General features: G+C 40.4%; 1 protein-coding gene across 1 annotated transcript in view; it reads left to right on the top strand.

The window, feature by feature from the left end:
• LOC108795029 (collagen alpha-1(VII) chain-like) overlaps window positions 1-13,870 on the top strand; it is a 204,348-nt gene extending 190,478 nt beyond the window's left edge. Inside the window, exons 93-97 of the mRNA XM_018566199.1 lie at window positions 7,939-8,127; window positions 8,822-8,985; window positions 10,023-10,026; window positions 10,935-11,105; window positions 13,827-13,870. Of these exons, the coding sequence (XP_018421701.1) occupies window positions 7,939-8,127; window positions 8,822-8,985; window positions 10,023-10,026; window positions 10,935-11,105; window positions 13,827-13,846 (548 nt within the window). The 3' untranslated portion in view covers window positions 13,847-13,870. The remainder of the gene's footprint in view (window positions 1-7,938; window positions 8,128-8,821; window positions 8,986-10,022; window positions 10,027-10,934; window positions 11,106-13,826) is intronic.
• Window positions 13,871-17,552: the final 3,682 nt, after the last annotated feature.

Here is a 17,552-nt window from a genome sequence, read left to right as displayed (position 1 = left end):
GCAACAGTGTTAATTTTGACAGCAAATTTCGATTTGGTTTTAGTCAGTCTTTTGACTAGTCTTTTGACTATGGTAACCTGTTATTACTGATGGTATTAAGGTGTTAACATGCAATACAGACACAGATTTAACTGTTGTGATAAATAACATGTCTTTATCATTAAAAGACATTTACCTTAAAATAAATAGACATTGGATATGCATTAATTATAACAACTTGCATATGACATTTTTCCTTCTTTTTAAAGCAGAAGTGCAACTCTAAAATATTAAAATAAAAAACTATATTGGGTGTAATGCCATTGCACATATTACTTATTAGCCGTCCATTCAGGAAGGAACCGAAACTGGAATTCGAAAGTTCTGACTTTAGAATTCCCAAATCGTGTCTCCCTAACAATTTAGTCTAGTTTTAGTTAGTTGACTAAAATGTCAATTTATTTTTGTTATAGTTTTTATTTAGCTTTAAATCTAATTTTAATCACTGAAAAAGTGTTGTTGATGAAAACTGTGACAAAAAATATTAGTTGACAAAATTAACACAGGAGTGAGGAATAAGGAAAGTATAGCTGTTTATTCTTCTGCCCCTAGACAAAATAAGCAATTATCCCTTGCAGTGCATGGTAGCACCACTGAAAGGGTCATTTCTGCACTTAACTCAAAGTTCACCTTTAAAGAGCAATGTATGTAGTTATGTACCCATAATATGGGGTACTACAATATTATGTGTGCCTACCTTTCAGCATGCTATTATGCAGTTAGACATTGCAAACAAAATATTCCATGGTTATGCAGTTTAAGCTCAGAGTTGGCAGTAATGAGTTGTGTTAGCAACAAAACACAACCATTGTGTAGCACTGCAAAGCAGAAAGCAGAGCCCTGCAGATGTAATGAGCAAATTTGGCTGCTCCCATTTACATCTATATTTAGAAACTAGACATGGAAACAAGACTAGCACACATTGGCAACATTTTTTACATAAAGTTGATATATGGCATGCACTCCCATGCAGAGATCTGCTCTCGGGAGGAACAGGTGCAGCATTGTAATTGTGTGTAGCTTCCTGTATATCCCTATGACAGGACATAACTGTATGTGGCTACACACCAACCCGAAACTACGCATCCATGCAGGCAAGGGTGCACGCACTTGGACGCAGACTGTCTGCATCTATCTGGGATGTACAGACGGCTGCACTTAACTACACGCTGCACTTGTCCCTCCTGAGAGCAGTTCTCTACATGGGTGTGCATGCCATAGGGATACAGTCCCTTTAAATTAAGTCGTTTTATGCTGAATGATTTTTGTCCCTGTCACTCTTAACTTTTCTCATCTTTTTACAGCATGCACAGGTGAGTTGAAATCCAGAAAACTGAAGGTAAAACAAAAATGACATCCAAAAAAAAAAAATGGTGATAGAAAGTCATATTTTCTTAATTACAATGTTGCTTCATTGCATTAGCATAAAAGAAAAGAAAAAAGCGACAAACTGATTTTCACATCAAACAGAATAATCTGCTGATAAAGTTTATCACAAAGATTGATAAATTGTTAATCAAAATATTTATTGTTGAAGAAAAGTGAGAATGAATGAACAGAGGTCAGTGATGTAAGCAGTGTTCCTTAACGTTATTAAATAGGTACCCCTTGTATGTACCCTTTTTAATAAAAGGTTAAATATCCCTACTGTGTGTCCCCTTATCTCAAGTATCCCTTGTACACTGTATGTGCATTTATTACTTCCTCATTGTACATACATATTTTCCAAACAAGTAAAAATGTTAATTCCTGAAAATTGGTTTACTGAACCAGACAAAAGTATCGCCCTTGGGTACCCATACCATTAGCTGAGTACCTGTAGTTTTAAAGAAACCATGTCACATTGGAAAGAATGTTGCTGTGAAATAATGTCCCCTGAAGTCCACTGGAAAACCAAAACTTAGAGTGTCAACTTCCAGGGTCTGCTGCAGCTGACCTCAATGTCATTACTGGACTCAGTAGTGATGTGGAGGTCCGAGGGAGAAACTAGCGAGAGCTGTGGGGGACCACGGAGATCAACACTCCAGAAAGTGTGTCAGTTTTCTAGCAGACTTCAGGGGACATCTTTGCAGGAGACGTAATTATTCTCTTTCTTATTTACAGGTATGTGCTTTCCCCAAACTTTTTTTCCTTATGTGACTAGGTCTTTAAACGTTACCTAAAGGCCAAGTCCACCAAGAATGTAACTTTTTGCTATCAGTGAGTTGAATCACCCATTGGCTTCTTATATCTCTGTAGTATTCCAGGGAAGAACTCTTTGCCACTGGATATTGAAGAATATAAGAAGCTAGTTGGTGATTAAAACTTGTATTTCTTTTTTTAAACGCTTTTGAATTTGGGTTTGAAAAGCCTAAATCTTAAAAGATTGTTGAAATCATTTTGCCTAGTACTACCTAGTATTCCACAGGATCTAGATTCTCAAAGCTGCCTTTAAGCCTTCCTGATTGAGTTTACTGTGTAGGTCTCTTTAAAGGCACACACTGTAGGTACCCACTTGGTTTAATACTTGTAGTGATAACATGTGTGCTTCTGTGAGGAGAATTATTATTGTGGCTATAAGCAGGTTTGGAAATGTCCACAGTGAAATAGCTCTACATACAATATACAGTATACCTGATTATACAAACGATTCATGTCTCTTTCCTTTTGTCCTCTCTTGCACTTGGTTTGGCCTTGCATGTTAAGCACAATTGACTAATCCTTTGCTTTACTCTTGCTGAGATTGTTTTCTCTTGCTAGCTCTTTCTTTTCCTCTATCCATCTAACTAGTCCACTCAAAAAGTAACATCAATGTACTCAATATTAACTAAATAAGAGGAGTTTTTTTGTCAATATTTTAATCTATGTAATGGATGCTAATTATGAGCAACTTATACTGGATGTTAGGTGTATTGAACAGTTACAGAAAAATCCTGCAGGTTTTTAAAATTTACTGTAAAATGGGTATTTGACTCTCATAAGCATTTACAAGACTTCCACTGTTCCACATAGTATGTTTTAATGTCTTTCCAGGAATCTTTGTTAAGGTGCAACACATGTGCATATATCAAAATCAAGGCCTCTTGTATTGTGTTGACAGCAAAGGGAGGGAGGCAACTGTGGCTAGGACATTGCAAAGTTACCAATGACCACAAAGTTTTCTTGGGAATGCATGCTCATTTGCAAACATTGTTATCTGAACATATAAAACACCGCCTTTGCTGATCATGAGTGTATCTTCTCTCAGTACACCAGTGATACCTGCTAAGCACTTGCATGGCTTTTGAATGAGTCCACTTCAGCTTACCTGATGGAGTTACCAGACAGTTTTAACACAACACACCCGCCTCGCATGTGACAAATGCAATTACTTTTCCCCCCAAAAAATAGCAACCTACTGTTTCAGGCTTAACAGGAATGATTTCTAAAAATGTCATGGAAAATGAAATTAATTGCTACAGTAACACCAAGCATTGAACTCTTTTAGATTAGATTTATAAACAATGTATGGCACCTAGTAATTATGCCTAAGCAAAGGTAAACCATAGCACAGATGTATTATATGAATCACTAGTCTTTTTTTACCATGCTTTCTTTTATGTTCACTTTCATCTCTACACATCTATAGCTATTTTGCAAACAAAACCAGCACCCCAACACAGAATAAGTGATCACCTCCAACCTGGTGAGTCTTAACCAGTTATACCAGTAATATTATCTACCTATCTATAGTATTTATCTACCAGTTCTGAATATAGTGTGTCTGCAACTTTCTTGTACAATATTAATGAATGAGTGTAAATGGATGAGCTAACCTGTTTCACGTAACCATAGTAAAGATTCAAGGGCCAGAATTTACAACCTTTCCTGCAGCACTCATGGCTATCTTATGGCTTGCATCCGCAAGATTCTTAGGAGCAAGAAAGAGATACTACCCATTGGTAGTAGATCTTTATAGTGGGGCTTATGTCAACAGGTGTTTTCCTGCATTTCACGCGCATTTGGAATGCACATCAAAAAGCAGATCAAAAAAGCCCTTTTGAATTTGAATGAGCAGTACACATGGCAGTTCAGAGGCTACGCTTGACCGGGTTTGCATTGTGCTGCATTTCTCTGAAAGTCCTATTTTACAGCAACTCAAACAAAGCTTTTGCTTGTCAAATGCTGGATTGCCATTCAAAAGCATATATTTTCATTAGGGATGCACCGATATATATCGGCCGACGAAACATATCGGCTGAAAATGGCACTTTTGGCTGAATGCCAAAAGTGCCATTTTCCTGCCAATACATTGGCGCATCCCTGCTTTCTTTCCTCCCTGCTGGGCGCTGCTCTGTGTGTCCCAGCGGGGAGAAGAGAAAGTGTGACAGCCGGCGGAGCGCTGCGGGAGGAGAGCGTTGTGAGCGGCCGGCGTCTCTCCTCCCACACTGCTCAGCCTCCTACCAAAGTCCGGCAGAGCGGTGTGTGGGTGGAGACGGCTCGCGCTGTCACAGGAGGCTGAGCTCTCCTCCCTGCACCGCTCGCTCAGCCTCTTGATCTACATCACCTCCTGTTCATTCATGATTGTAGTTATAGTAAACACACTATGTTCTCATGTTATGAATGAACAGGAACACTCAGTATAGAGGATTCCTGTTCACTTTAACAGGGCCTGCAGAGAGAGAGACTGAGGAATTTGTGTTCTCAATTTCTTTTTCTATTTTAAAAGGGAAATATCAGGGGTCTGTTTTGTCCCCTGTTTTTTCCCCAAAGCCCCTAAAATTTTTTTTATTTTGGTTTCGTTTCAGTTTGGAAATTTCCATTTCAGTGCACATCTAATTTTCATATGAATATGCAAACACAGCACTCAAAGAATGCCTATCAACAAAACTCCTTACTATGATCACGTCTTATAGTGCTGAAGTTACATACATAGTGCATTTAGAAGTACAGACATGTGAGCCCTCCATAAATGCATTTATCAGCCACTAATCTGTCATATAACCTCCACATGGAGGTAGGAGCTACAGTATATACAGCTGTTAAGGAACTAACACTTTCAGACAATACAGGCCTTCCCGTGTTTACATCCATCAGTCCAACAGTTTACATCCACAGCAAAAAAATTTAAAGTTCCTCTCTCACCACTATTGTAGTCTTTGCTCCATTGGCCCAAGTTATCATATAGCTGGTAAATAGGGATGTCCCGATGCCACTTTTTCAGGCCCAAGTACAAGTACATCCCCTCATGTACTTTCCGATACCAATTACCGATACTTTTTCTTAAAGGGACAGGTGACTTTAAATGATCCATAGTACAACTACATGTTATGTACTATGGATCATGGTTTAACCTATTCATGTTAGCAGTGGAGAATTGTAACTCTATTGCTGGAGTGTAGTGGAGGTGTATGCTGTATATATGTACTACATATACATTACACAAGTCCAGTACACTATAGCAATAGATTTACAGCCAGCCCCGTCTCATCTTCCCTCACTTACAGTTTCACTCCGATCCCTGTTGCCTCACGCGGTGCCTCTTGTAGTCGACGCTAAGCAGGATCGCTGCATCGCCTCTCGGTGCTCAGCTTGTGGGAGGCGCTCACAATTCCGCCCTGCTAACATGAATAGGTTAAATCATGATCCGCAGTACATATACAGCACACACGTCCAGTACACTGCAGTAATAGAGTTACAATTATCCCCTGCTAACATGAATAGGTTAAATCATGATCCATAGTACATAATAGTACATAACATGTAGTTGTACTACGGATCATTTAACCCATTCATGTTTGCAGGGGATCATTGTAAATCTATTGGTGCAATGTATTACCTCGCCGAGCGTCGCGTCACTGCTGCTCCGGTGGGCGGCGCTCCGAGCAGGGTCATCTGGCAGTAACAAATGTTTTACTTTAGGCCTATGGCTTGGAAGTACTGAGCAGTACTAGCCACAATGCCTTTTATTTGAATAGGTGAAAATGAGCTCTTCAAGGGCTGCCAAAATGTGCATCAGATGCCCGCTTTAGAGTGCACATAGGATGTAAATTGGTCATGAGCACGCATAACAACCTGACATTTATACACCACTTAATGAAGTTCATTACAAATATCCACAGTTTCCGATGTTGTTTATCTCATTGTATTTAAAATGAAACTGGTCATTGAGATGGTCAAGGTGCTGGTTGGATAGGTGTGCATAGTCAAACCACCTGTTTGATTTTCTCAGACATAGAGAAGTGTATAGATATGTACACTCGTTTGACCCAAGTGTGACCACCCACGCAAATATATTTGTTGATTGCTATGTGCAAGAGCAATCAGCCAAGAAAATCTAACATTGATGGTAATTTTTCCTCAAAGAATAATGAGCCAAGGGTGTCAGCTGATACTTATTGGTGCTCATAGACAATGACCAGTTTGGACAATGTCTAAGGGTACCCATGCAGGGCAAAGCAACGGGTTCACATTAATCCCACTGTGGCAGATTGTACTGGCCATGGGGTTAGGTAATTGCTGGCTACTATGTTAGCAATAGGTTGAAACAGGCGGTCAGTTACAAAATGGGTAAACTCACCTAAACAGGGTGTGGACAGAAGGTTTTAAAAGGAGATGCAGCTAACCGGTCACTGGGAAGAGATAGACTGTGAAACACAGATCTCCCAGGCTGCTGTACTGGAGATATAGTGAGACCTGAGAAAATGTTATGTTTGTTTGGCAGGTGTTTAAAGGCTTAGCTTGGCACCTTTATCCATTGAGGGTAAAACTGTTTTCTATTTGTAGGTAGATCTCTGACAGAGATAGGCTTTTTGTCTATGTATTTTTGTGAAAATGTTGTCACTGAGTACAATAAACTTCCCTGCTAAGGACTTTTGGACTCCAGCCTCTACAAGTTTATCGGCTTACTGACTGCATTGTGACACAGTGTTACCCAGGAGCAGGCACACACTGTTACACCCACATTTTAAATGTCATAATTAATCTGAGGAAACAACATTGGTCACTTAATTGTTTTCTGGGCATCTTCACTTAAAGTATATGTAAAGCCAAAATGTTGTTTTCATTTTGGATAGAGCAGGGAATGGTTAAGGGCTGTTTCGTATTCACTGGTTAGGATTTTACAAATGTATTTAGTGATATGTATGTAGAACAGAATGACTGAGGGTCCTGTTCAGTTACAGATCTGACCAAACCTGACTAATTTCTTGTTAGAATACCAACATCTCCATATTAAATGAGCACCAATATAGGCTATTCTTTTCATCAGCTTGATGGAAGCTATTGCGCTTCACTTGGGCTAAGAGGGGAAGAGAGCCAATGTGATGCTATAGTCTAGTTAAGTACACTGATTGCACAGGAGATACATTTCTAGCCTTAGCATTAACCTTACCTTGTAAGTATAATAACACATTCAAGACCATGAGTGAAATTTAAATTCACATAACTTACCCAAAGGAAATGAATAGCCACCGCTTTCTTTTCCAGTTTTGCTATTTTACCATCCCCAAAGCAGTATGGTACAAAAGAAAATAATTTTTAGGCAAAATGTAACAGGCCAGGTTTAGGGTCTTCTCTTGTTCATATATATGTATATGTATGTATATATGGAATTCTGTCTTACTACTACTTACTGTCTATTTCCTTAGTAGGTTTTCTAATTTTTGGACCCACTACTGTACTCCGTATGCTGTAGAGATGAGCAAATTGGCAGACTGGCCAGTACTGACAACAGAGATTCTCTTTTTGTGCAAACATCAGTAGATGTAGAAATCTTTTAAACATCCACTAGTAAGGCTTTTATGATCTGCCAGTATTCCGTCTTATTTTTAGGAGTATCAACATCATGTGAATCTCTTTTGCACTCACTAATTTGCCCTACTGCAAATTGATGTGACCATCTGGGCAAAATAATTATTGCCACTTCCTACATATTAACAGGAAAAGAATTCCAGTTGATTGTGAAGTCTGTAGATCCTGATGAAGCATATGAAGACTCATACATAGAGGATGAGGTGACCGCGACTCCTGTATATACTGCAGCTGGAAATACAGAGGAAGATACTTATCGTAATGAGACAGCAACTACCACAGAATACCCAACTACCACCTCAGAGCTAAGATACAAAGGTAGGATTATATTTAGATTAATCCACCAATTTCCCTACCAACTGCAAAGTTATTCAAAGAGTGCAACCCTTGCCCGATAATTTACTAAACAAGTAATGTTTACACTTGTGTATAAGACAATCTTATAACTAATCAAGTTCATGGATATTTTCCAAGAACCTGACAGTGAGGGTATTCCATTTGTGCAGACATGCACAAAGGCCCTCTGGGACATAGGGGCCTATTCATACTGGATGGTGGGACTGATGGGTGCGGGAACTCCTGCCATTGCACAACTGGACATGGCTTAATTCTAACTAGCTGTGAATATGTCAATATACAGTGCATAAGTATTTTTACATTGTCAGTAATTAAATGGGGGGGGTGGAGCTTGCACAGGGGCCCTTTGGTAACTCTGTCCACCACACACCGATAGGGTTATTAGCAGAAAATATAACGATTAGTTGGAAAGTGAACGTCCCCCCAGAAAGAAAAAACAGCAAACTTCAAAATACCTAGTCATGCTAGAAAGTTTAAATGATGCAATTTAAAAAAGAACCATACTGCATTGATGTTTCCCTTACATCTTCATTACAAGCCACTGATACTGTGCGCATGTGTTTTTCTTTTGATTAATGCCTGACCTTTCTGTTTCTAAAGCTTGCATCCATTTAAATTTTATAACTATGTCTATCATTTTTTTATACGTATAAAGGAAGCAGGTGTTCAAGGGCACTCATTGTAAATATAATGATCGACATTAAACGTGTTGTTAATTTGCTGATAACAGTTGATGCACTTTATTCCTCTCCAGGCGGAAGTGATAAGGAGCTAATGGGACAGTTGCGCAGAAGGAAGCGGCATGTTGGTGGTATGTTTATTGACAGGGATCTTCAACAGAGCAATGATCTCATATACCACACACAAAACATTTTATTTCTTTTTATTGTGCATGACTTCCCTATTTAGAAATAATCTAGCTTAGTTACAATGTACATTCATTTTCATGAGCAAAGATTAATATTGTTCCTACTGTGGTTACTATATGAGAATTCACAAATGTAATGCTATAAAAGTTTACTAACACTTAAAGGGCACAAACACCTATATAAACAATTGAAAATATCATTATCCTTGATGGATTGTAGGTCCAATGGGCAGCAGATTGCTTAAAAATTCTAAAACATTTAATACATTACAAAGGATTTTCTGACCAAGCTGTCTGATAAAGGATACATTACTCTGCACTCTTTTCATTGAAATATCAGTTTGAGCTACTGAACTCTGTATACAATAGGTTTTTAAAAATTATTGGTGCTAAAAAGACAGAGGAAAGCAATTTAAACTTCCAATTGTGGGGACAGTATAAGGTTATATAACATTCATATGCCATGGATTATATTTAAATAAAACAAAACAGAAAACAATTTAAAATTTCATTTTACAACCCTGCTTATAATAAGGAAATCAAAATAGGTTCAGAACCACTATAGATTTTCCTTAATATTGCTCTCTTTCATAGGAGGGGTCATTATCAATTATATAACAATTAGGTGAACATTGGCAGTAAGTATACAAAACATGATCATAATCTAAAGAAAACATTTGGAAAAAAAAACACATTGATTTATAATGGACGTATTTAATTTACCAATAGGAAATACAAGTGCTCACTCTCTTATTCCAGTGAAATTAAGCTTCCTTACGAACCTCTGCCCATGTGTGTTCGTAAGTGTAAACACTGCCATGCTCATCAGAGCAAACTGCTGCAGGTATGAAGTGCAAGAATCTATAGATGCACATGTCTGTATCCGCTTCTAATACCCTGCTTTTATGGCTAAATCTTTATGATGGGCAACCTTGTTGGCCAATAGGCCTTCACGGGGGTGTAGGGGGAAGTGACAAAGCTTTGTCACCACAGTCTGAGATTCGACTATGTGGGAAATGTTGCAGACACATGTTAAATCTGAATATTTGGCAAGAAAACAGCTTAAATCCTCAACCAACATTTTTTTTGAAAGCAGAGGCCCTGTACTATAAGAAAAGGACTCCTCCTCAACATGGAAACAAGGTGCAAAAGGGGGAGGATCTTTTATGAATTTAAAGAGGGACGCAATACCATATTATTTGTTTGTTTTTTACATAAAGGGTCAGTATCATTGGAAAAAAAAAACTTCCACTCTTGCAAGGCACCTTATCCTCATGTTGAGAGAACAAGTGCCTTATCTGCACATACTGTCCCCCCAAAAGGGATGTGGGGGTCTGCAGAGAGGGAACTCATGGGAATCTGCAGACCCTATTTAGAATAAGGGGCCCAAATATTTCCCCCCCCAGGTGAAGCAGTATAGAGTACATAAGGTAGGGGTGGTAGTGCTACCCACACTAAATGATAAATCCCTGGCCGCTGTTTGTCAACAAACATTGTCACTTTAACAGAAGTGCATTGTACTGCTCCATAATGTCATCTGCAGGTTTAAGGCATCCCCAAAGCATGTTATTTAATGGATTTGTGTATTTTCAGTGTTACCCTTGATGCCACATCCACACTGACATGAGGATGAGAGTTTGACTAACAAAACTGGATTGGCATTGTTTCAAGCCAGGCTATGCATGCCCATCAGGTTTACATGTAGTAAATCAGAGTACCCTGCAGCATTTCTAAAGACTGACAGACCATATAACAAGCTTATGAAAGTTTGAAAAAATACATGTCAGGTTTATGACATGATGAAACTACAGCCAAAAGCTAAAATCAGTCAACCACTTCAAACATGTATGTAAATTTGATGTGTTAAAAAATCATATGTATATATTTTATTCCCTTACAGACCCCTGCCAGCTACCCATGGATGAAGGATTTTGCTCAGATTATATATTACTTTGGTATTACTATTTAAAAGCTGATGATTGCCGGCCATTTGTATATGGTGGCTGTGGAGGAAACCACAATCGTTTCAATACCAGGCAAAAGTGTGAACAGATTTGTAAAAGCAAAACAGGTGAGTCTGTGCAATATATAAAAAACAATAAAAACTAATTCCTCAAACCTACCCACAATGTGATACTAACATAGTACTGTGACCTCACATAAGTGCAGCTTGCTGGGAGCAATTTGTTCAGCTCTGGTTCATGTTCTTCAGATAACATGGATCTATAGTGCCACGCAGTCAGAAAAAATAGGCATGTCTCTGTAATGACATTTTTAGGACCTCCTGTGCCTCTGGTTTTACTGATCCCATTTGCTCCACTGACTTTATTTCCACCCCTGTTCTGTGCATTATCAGATAATACATGGAAACTGTCTTTCATGTCGTTCCAACATCTGCTAAAAATATTTCTGCTTAACTCAGAACACCAATAGAATCAGTTTCTTTAATCACACAAAATAAAAAGCATATATGATTATGATGAGTATGTCCTTAGGAAATATTGATACAAATTCATACTTAATGTGCAACCTACTCTGTATATAAATAGAAAATATTTCACACCTTTTATAGGAGTTTTTCTTCATTGGAAAACAATCACATAAACAATAAGGGAGGGGATCTAAATGGCCATTAATATACTATGCTGCCACAAAATAATAGTGCTATATGACCAAGCTGCTTTCATTTGATGTATCTCAAAGGAGAACTATTAAAAACAGGCCATAGTGCCCAAGCACATTAAGATATATAAAAATGTCTTACTTTGATTTTGTATTTTAGTCATTCAGTGATTGCAGTGTGTTGTGTGTTTGATTACATTGTAATTTGCACCATATTTTTGGATTTGCAAATGTATTGTGCATACGCTGGCATTTCTGTGTACAAAAAAAATATGAAAGTATATAGAAGCTCACAATCTATTTTGTTATGTTTGGCGTCATAATTTATTGTATACAGTTTTCTTAAGCAAGTTATTTTTTGTAAATCTGTTGGTCAATTTGACAGTTTAGCGAACTGTCAAACTGACCCATATTCGCCAGTTTACCTGCCCGGCCGTGAATCCGTCTTTTAGCTACGGTACCACTACTACCACTAAATGACAGATCTTGAACGTCTTCTGCACTGCACTGCAGCTAACATACTAACAGCCCCACTCCAGCTGTTTACTGGAACGCATCAAAAACGCGGCCAAAACGCACTGCATCAGTAGCACCGCGTCTGCAGATGCGGACCTGATCAGGACCTGAAACTCATGTGAACAGGCCCTGAATCTGCATACTGACAGCCCCTTGGTAAAAAAAAAATAAACAAAATGAATTGTCAGCATCCGGACCGAAAACGCATCAAAAACGCGTCAATAACACGTCAAAAACGCACTGCATCAGCAGCTCCACGTCTGCTGATCAGGACCTGATCTCATGTGAGATCTCATGTGAGATCAGGTCCTGGTCTGGTCCTGATCAGCAGACGTGGAGCTGCTAATGCAGTGCGTTTTTGACGTGTTTTTGATGCGTTTTTGGTCCGGATGCTGACAGTTCATTTTTCTGTCGTAAGCTGAACGGACTGCGCACGTGCCAACTGTAGCCCATAAAACACATAGACATGAGGATATCAAGGACATCGAGATACAATCAACTGCCAATGCTCACTGCCACAGGACCGATGATCAGGTGAGTATATTTTCTTTATTTTAGCTCCTAGACCAAAATGAGCACTTAACCCTTGCATTGCAGTGGTAGCCCAACTGCAAAGGTTAATGTTTAGATTGCATGGAGTTCTTAAGGAGTTCTTCTTTAAGAAAACTTTATACAATGCCAGATTTTGGGTTTGAACACTGTGGCATTGTGAGACAATACCACGGTGTTAGGTGGCCTCAAAGTCACCCAGGGTTCTCAGCCAGAGGGGCTGAGTGGCTCCAGGAAGACATTACTGGTACCAGGAGAGAACTGCCTTTTCAGTTCTTTCTGGGTTTTCTGGTTTGAACACTGTGGCATTGTGAGGCAATACCACGGTGTTAGGTGGCCTCAAAGTCACCCAGGGTTCTCAGCCAGAGGGGCTGAGTGGCTCCAGGAAGACAGTACGTGTACCAGGAGAGAACTGCCTTTTCAGTTCTTTCTGGGTTTTCTGGATCAAGGTTGGGATCCTGGAGCCAGGAGATTTCTTAGAGCTCTGGGTGGGAAGAAATCTCCATTCTTGGGTCCATGCTTTGGTGGTGACCAGCACCTGATTGTGCACCTGTTTACATCCCTCATGAAGAGTGTGCTGGGATGTGTTCAGGCCCCCCACCTGTGAGTCAGGAGAGCTCCACCCTGGAGTCAGTGGAGGCCAGTGCAGCAGGGAGCTGCGGGGTTTGCGAACCATATTGAGAGGATTGGCATGTTATTGCCGTTGTCTGGAGGAACCAGACAGTGGCCCTAAAGATTGAGGCCGGAGCAGCAGTGCTGCAAGAGAGACAGATGTTGGTGAGCCCTTATCTGTTATATGCTACAGCGAGCTATTTATGTTGGATTTCATGTTATCTACCGTTTTGAAAGCAAATAAACTGCATCTGACTTGCACCTCCGGTCTACAGTGGAGTGTCCTTGTTACAACACACTTTCATTTTTCTTTAATACCACGTGTTGTTTTCCAGTTGTTTATTCAAAAATGATTGAATCACAAAAAAGACAATGCACCTGTGAACAGAAGAGTTGTAATAAAGATGATTTGACATCATATCTCTGCCACAACAACAAGAGTTAAACTACAAAATGAGCAGTGAACTAACCTGCAACATATCTTATCTTTCAGATCCTTCCCCAGGGAGGTGATAATGTTCCCAGATTATGCATCACACAAATATATCAGTAGGAACTGAGAAAAGAAGATGGTGCATTTTTTATGCATAGCAAAGTGAAGACTTTTTATTCCGGCTGATTTCAACCAGTGTGGTTGTGCGTGTGTTGTGGGGTGGGGGGAGTAAGAAGGGCTGAGGTTGTAAAAGTCTATGCACAGTATGAAAGGAATTGACACAAGATTAGTGGAAACACAGAAAAAAACAGTATTTTATGTACAGTGCAGTACTAAGCACACAGTAGCTGTAGCCTCTGGATGTTTACTACTTGTTTTATGTTTTTGTATGTTATGAATAATGATACTGTAAATTATAGTGAAACTTTAAAGCAATTTCATTGGTGACATTGCAATGGCATAAATATGTATAAATAAATGTCCAATCAAAGTGTTTTTAATACATTTATAAAACATTTCCTTTTTTTTAAAATTGAGAATGTGGACATTTATAATAAATCCCATTAATATGATAAAAGTGTCTGGTTCCTTTATTCTTATATTTCATTTCAAAAACATGTGCGTGTGGAGGCAAGTATTGCCAGGGTGAAGTGTCAGCGGGTTAGAGGCAGGAGTCTGTATGCGAGGTAGCCACCCGTACTAAGGTGCTCCTATCCAAGTAGCAGGAATGTTATACGCTCCCCTTGGAGTAGTGGCAACCAGGACAGATAGTCAGAGTATCCAAATCGGCAGGCAAGTTCGTAGTCTAGACGTAATAGCAGATCAGGGCAGGCAGAAATACAATTGAGGTCAAGTAACAAAGCCAAGGGTCAAAATACCAGGAAGTCATACGAAAGGTAGGTAACGTAGGCTAGGGACTGCTAGAGGCAAAGCTCTGCAATAACCAAGCGCCATTTTGTGGAGGAAGTTGGTATTTATAGGCACAGGTGCTTCTGTGATGTCATGGGAGGAGGAGGAAGCATTGGCCTCACTGTTTGGCACTGTCTACACATCTCCCTAACAATATATGTGACGCACAGTACAGAAGTCAGGGTGTGACGCACAGTACAGAAGTCAGGGTGTGAAGCACAGTACAGAAGTCAGGGTGTGACGAAAGTACAGAAGTCAGGGTGTGACGCACAGTACAGAAGTCAGGGTGTGACGCACAGTACAGAAGTCAGGGTGTGACGCACAGTACAGAGGTCAGGGTGTGACGCACAGTACAGAAGTCTGTACACAGTGCAGGAGTCACCGGTCATTATGTAACGCAGTGCAGAGGTCACAAAGAAAGTAAAGGGACTTACAGTTGCTTTGACCTCTTCATCTCCTGGTGATGGTGCAGGGAGCAGCGAGGTTTCCTACACGTCCAGCTGGCTCCAGGTGCTCCTCTCCCTCCCAGTCTTCCTCTCCCACTAATGGCAGCTGAGGTGGGCAGAGGAAACTGCCGTGGCCGCCGAGGAGCCCGATCAAAGAGTGAATAGACGCTGGCAGTAGAGCTTCTTGTTCTCTTCTCCCCGCCGCCGCAGCAGTCTTGAAGTCAGAGCAGTCTTAAAAAGGCCCCCCTCCCGGTCCACATTATTCGGATGTTATTAATCTGAGTTGCCCCACTCAGTATGCCCGTCGCTTGCGGCCATATTGAGTGGGGCACTCAGATTACTAACGTGCTGGATTATTCTGACCCAGGGGCAGAGTGGGCAGGGGGCATACTCAATATGGCCGCAAGCGACGGGCATACTGAGTGGGGCAACTCAGATTAATAACGCCCGAAAGATGTGGACTGGGAGGGGGGCCTCTTTAAGACTGCTCTGATCACACCTCTCTGCGTTCCCTCTCTCTCCTCCTGGCCGCCGCAGCTTCAGCTCCACGAAGCGGGCACTCAGAGAGGCGGCTCTGAATGATCACACCTGTCAGCGCTCCCTCTCTCTCCTCCCGGCTGCTGCAGCTTCAGAGCGGCCAGGAGGAGAGAGAGGGAGCACTGACAGGTGTGATCAGAGCCGCCTCTCTGAGTGCTCACCTCGTGGAGCTGAAGCTGCAGCGGTCGGGAGAGGAGAGAGGGATCGCTCAGCGGTGTGATCAGAGCAGTCTTAAAGAAGCCCCCCTCCCAGTCCGCATCTTTCCAACCCCAACCGACGCCCTCAAGCAGCCGCTTTACTTGCTTGTAGGGTAGCACCGGCTCTGAGTATGCCTGAAATATAATAATTTGAGGCTATCGACATTTATCATGTTTTTAGGCCTCTGATGATGTATAGAAAAAATGTATTTCCTCAAATGTAATGAGACATTATTCTGCAATATTGTACTGATGGTAGGTCTCATAGTCGCTGTGAAATTAAAACATACTCATCCAAAATTTTAATATATTTGTTTAAAGTTCTTTCCAACAGCAAACTGATTCCCTGCCTTTGCCAGAATGAGCAAATTAATTGAATAAGGGTCACACTACCTGCCCTGGACACTTGTTTTGTCAGAGATCTTACAGCATCAGGAACTACTGGAAAAAGAGGGCAAGGGAGAATTCCTTTAAGACTTGCATAGCCCTGACTTGCTGATGGCCTGCATAGGACAACTGGCACTGTGCGCAAGTAGAGTGTGAGGCATAGGCTCTCATTTTCTGTAGTGTGCCATGACACTGTGACCTTTGAATGTGCATGAATAACCAATGACATTGGTTAGCATATTCCAAAGCCGTTCTAATTAACAGAAAAAGAAATCCAGAGCCCATTACCTCTCTGACCTGTGAAAAAGTTTGTTTCTAATCATGCCAATAAAATTAGTCTGCAAAATGCATATATAATTTAACAATAGCTAGGAACACTGTATAGTGCCACAGAACATCTCTTAAAAAATAATTCATGAGCTTTACCCCATCCAAAGGTTTCCATGAACAAAAACATACTTGGCGTGAAAAAGTCAAAGTGGAAGAGATTCTAGAGTCTGGTACCTAGACAATTAAAAACTTTTACTTTGTGCTGTGCTAAAAGTCCAGCATACAAAGCAGTACACAATTTACTGGCATGTCAATATGGAATAGAGATTCAGGAAATCAAAGAGCTTGGTTTCCATATGTCTTATATTTGGGTTTATAGAAGAAAAATATAACAGAACATAAGCTCCAGTCTTACCAGCTGTAGTTTAACCTTTTAAATGGTTACTTGTGTTTCTCCATTTCATACATTATTTTTTATTCACCTGCAATATACCTTTGAAATTGTTGAAAATTTGACTTCTCCAATAAAGTAAATTCCCTAGCACAGCCCCCTCACTTCTTGTTCATGATATCCCTCTCCTTTTTTGGAAGTGTCTAATTACTCTATGGGCTGGCCTAGCTACTCTGTCCCTCCCTTCACCCCCCTACATAACCGTTTATGTAGCTGCTGGGGGCGAAGTGAAGGGGAATAGTGCAGAGTGTCATTTGAGTGACAGCTCTGGATCTGTTTGGGCTGCTGACATCACATCCAAGATGGTGACTGACACCCAACAGCAACCTCAGGGCTTTTGGATGTCTAAATACAAAACACCTTTACAGGTAAATAACCTGTCTCAATTACATTAAATGCACATATGCTCTTATGATAAGTTTAGTATTTGTTCCAATTGTATGATTTATCATCACTTGCTGCTGTGATGACAGCTCTTACATTTTGGTTTCCCACTTGCTTTTTGTTTAGGCGACGGCGGTCACTAGGACAAATAAAGGGGTGGATCTCCCAAGAGGGGACACATATAGCAATAAAAAGCCCTAATCCA

This window comes from Nanorana parkeri, unplaced genomic scaffold, assembly GCF_000935625.1.
Source record: "Nanorana parkeri isolate BGI_ZX_2015 unplaced genomic scaffold, ASM93562v1 scaffold27, whole genome shotgun sequence".
NCBI classification, from domain to species: Eukaryota; Metazoa; Chordata; class Amphibia; order Anura; family Dicroglossidae; genus Nanorana; species Nanorana parkeri.
The sequence above is the reverse complement of the archived record's forward strand: the minus strand, read 5'-3'. Positions and strand labels throughout refer to the sequence as shown.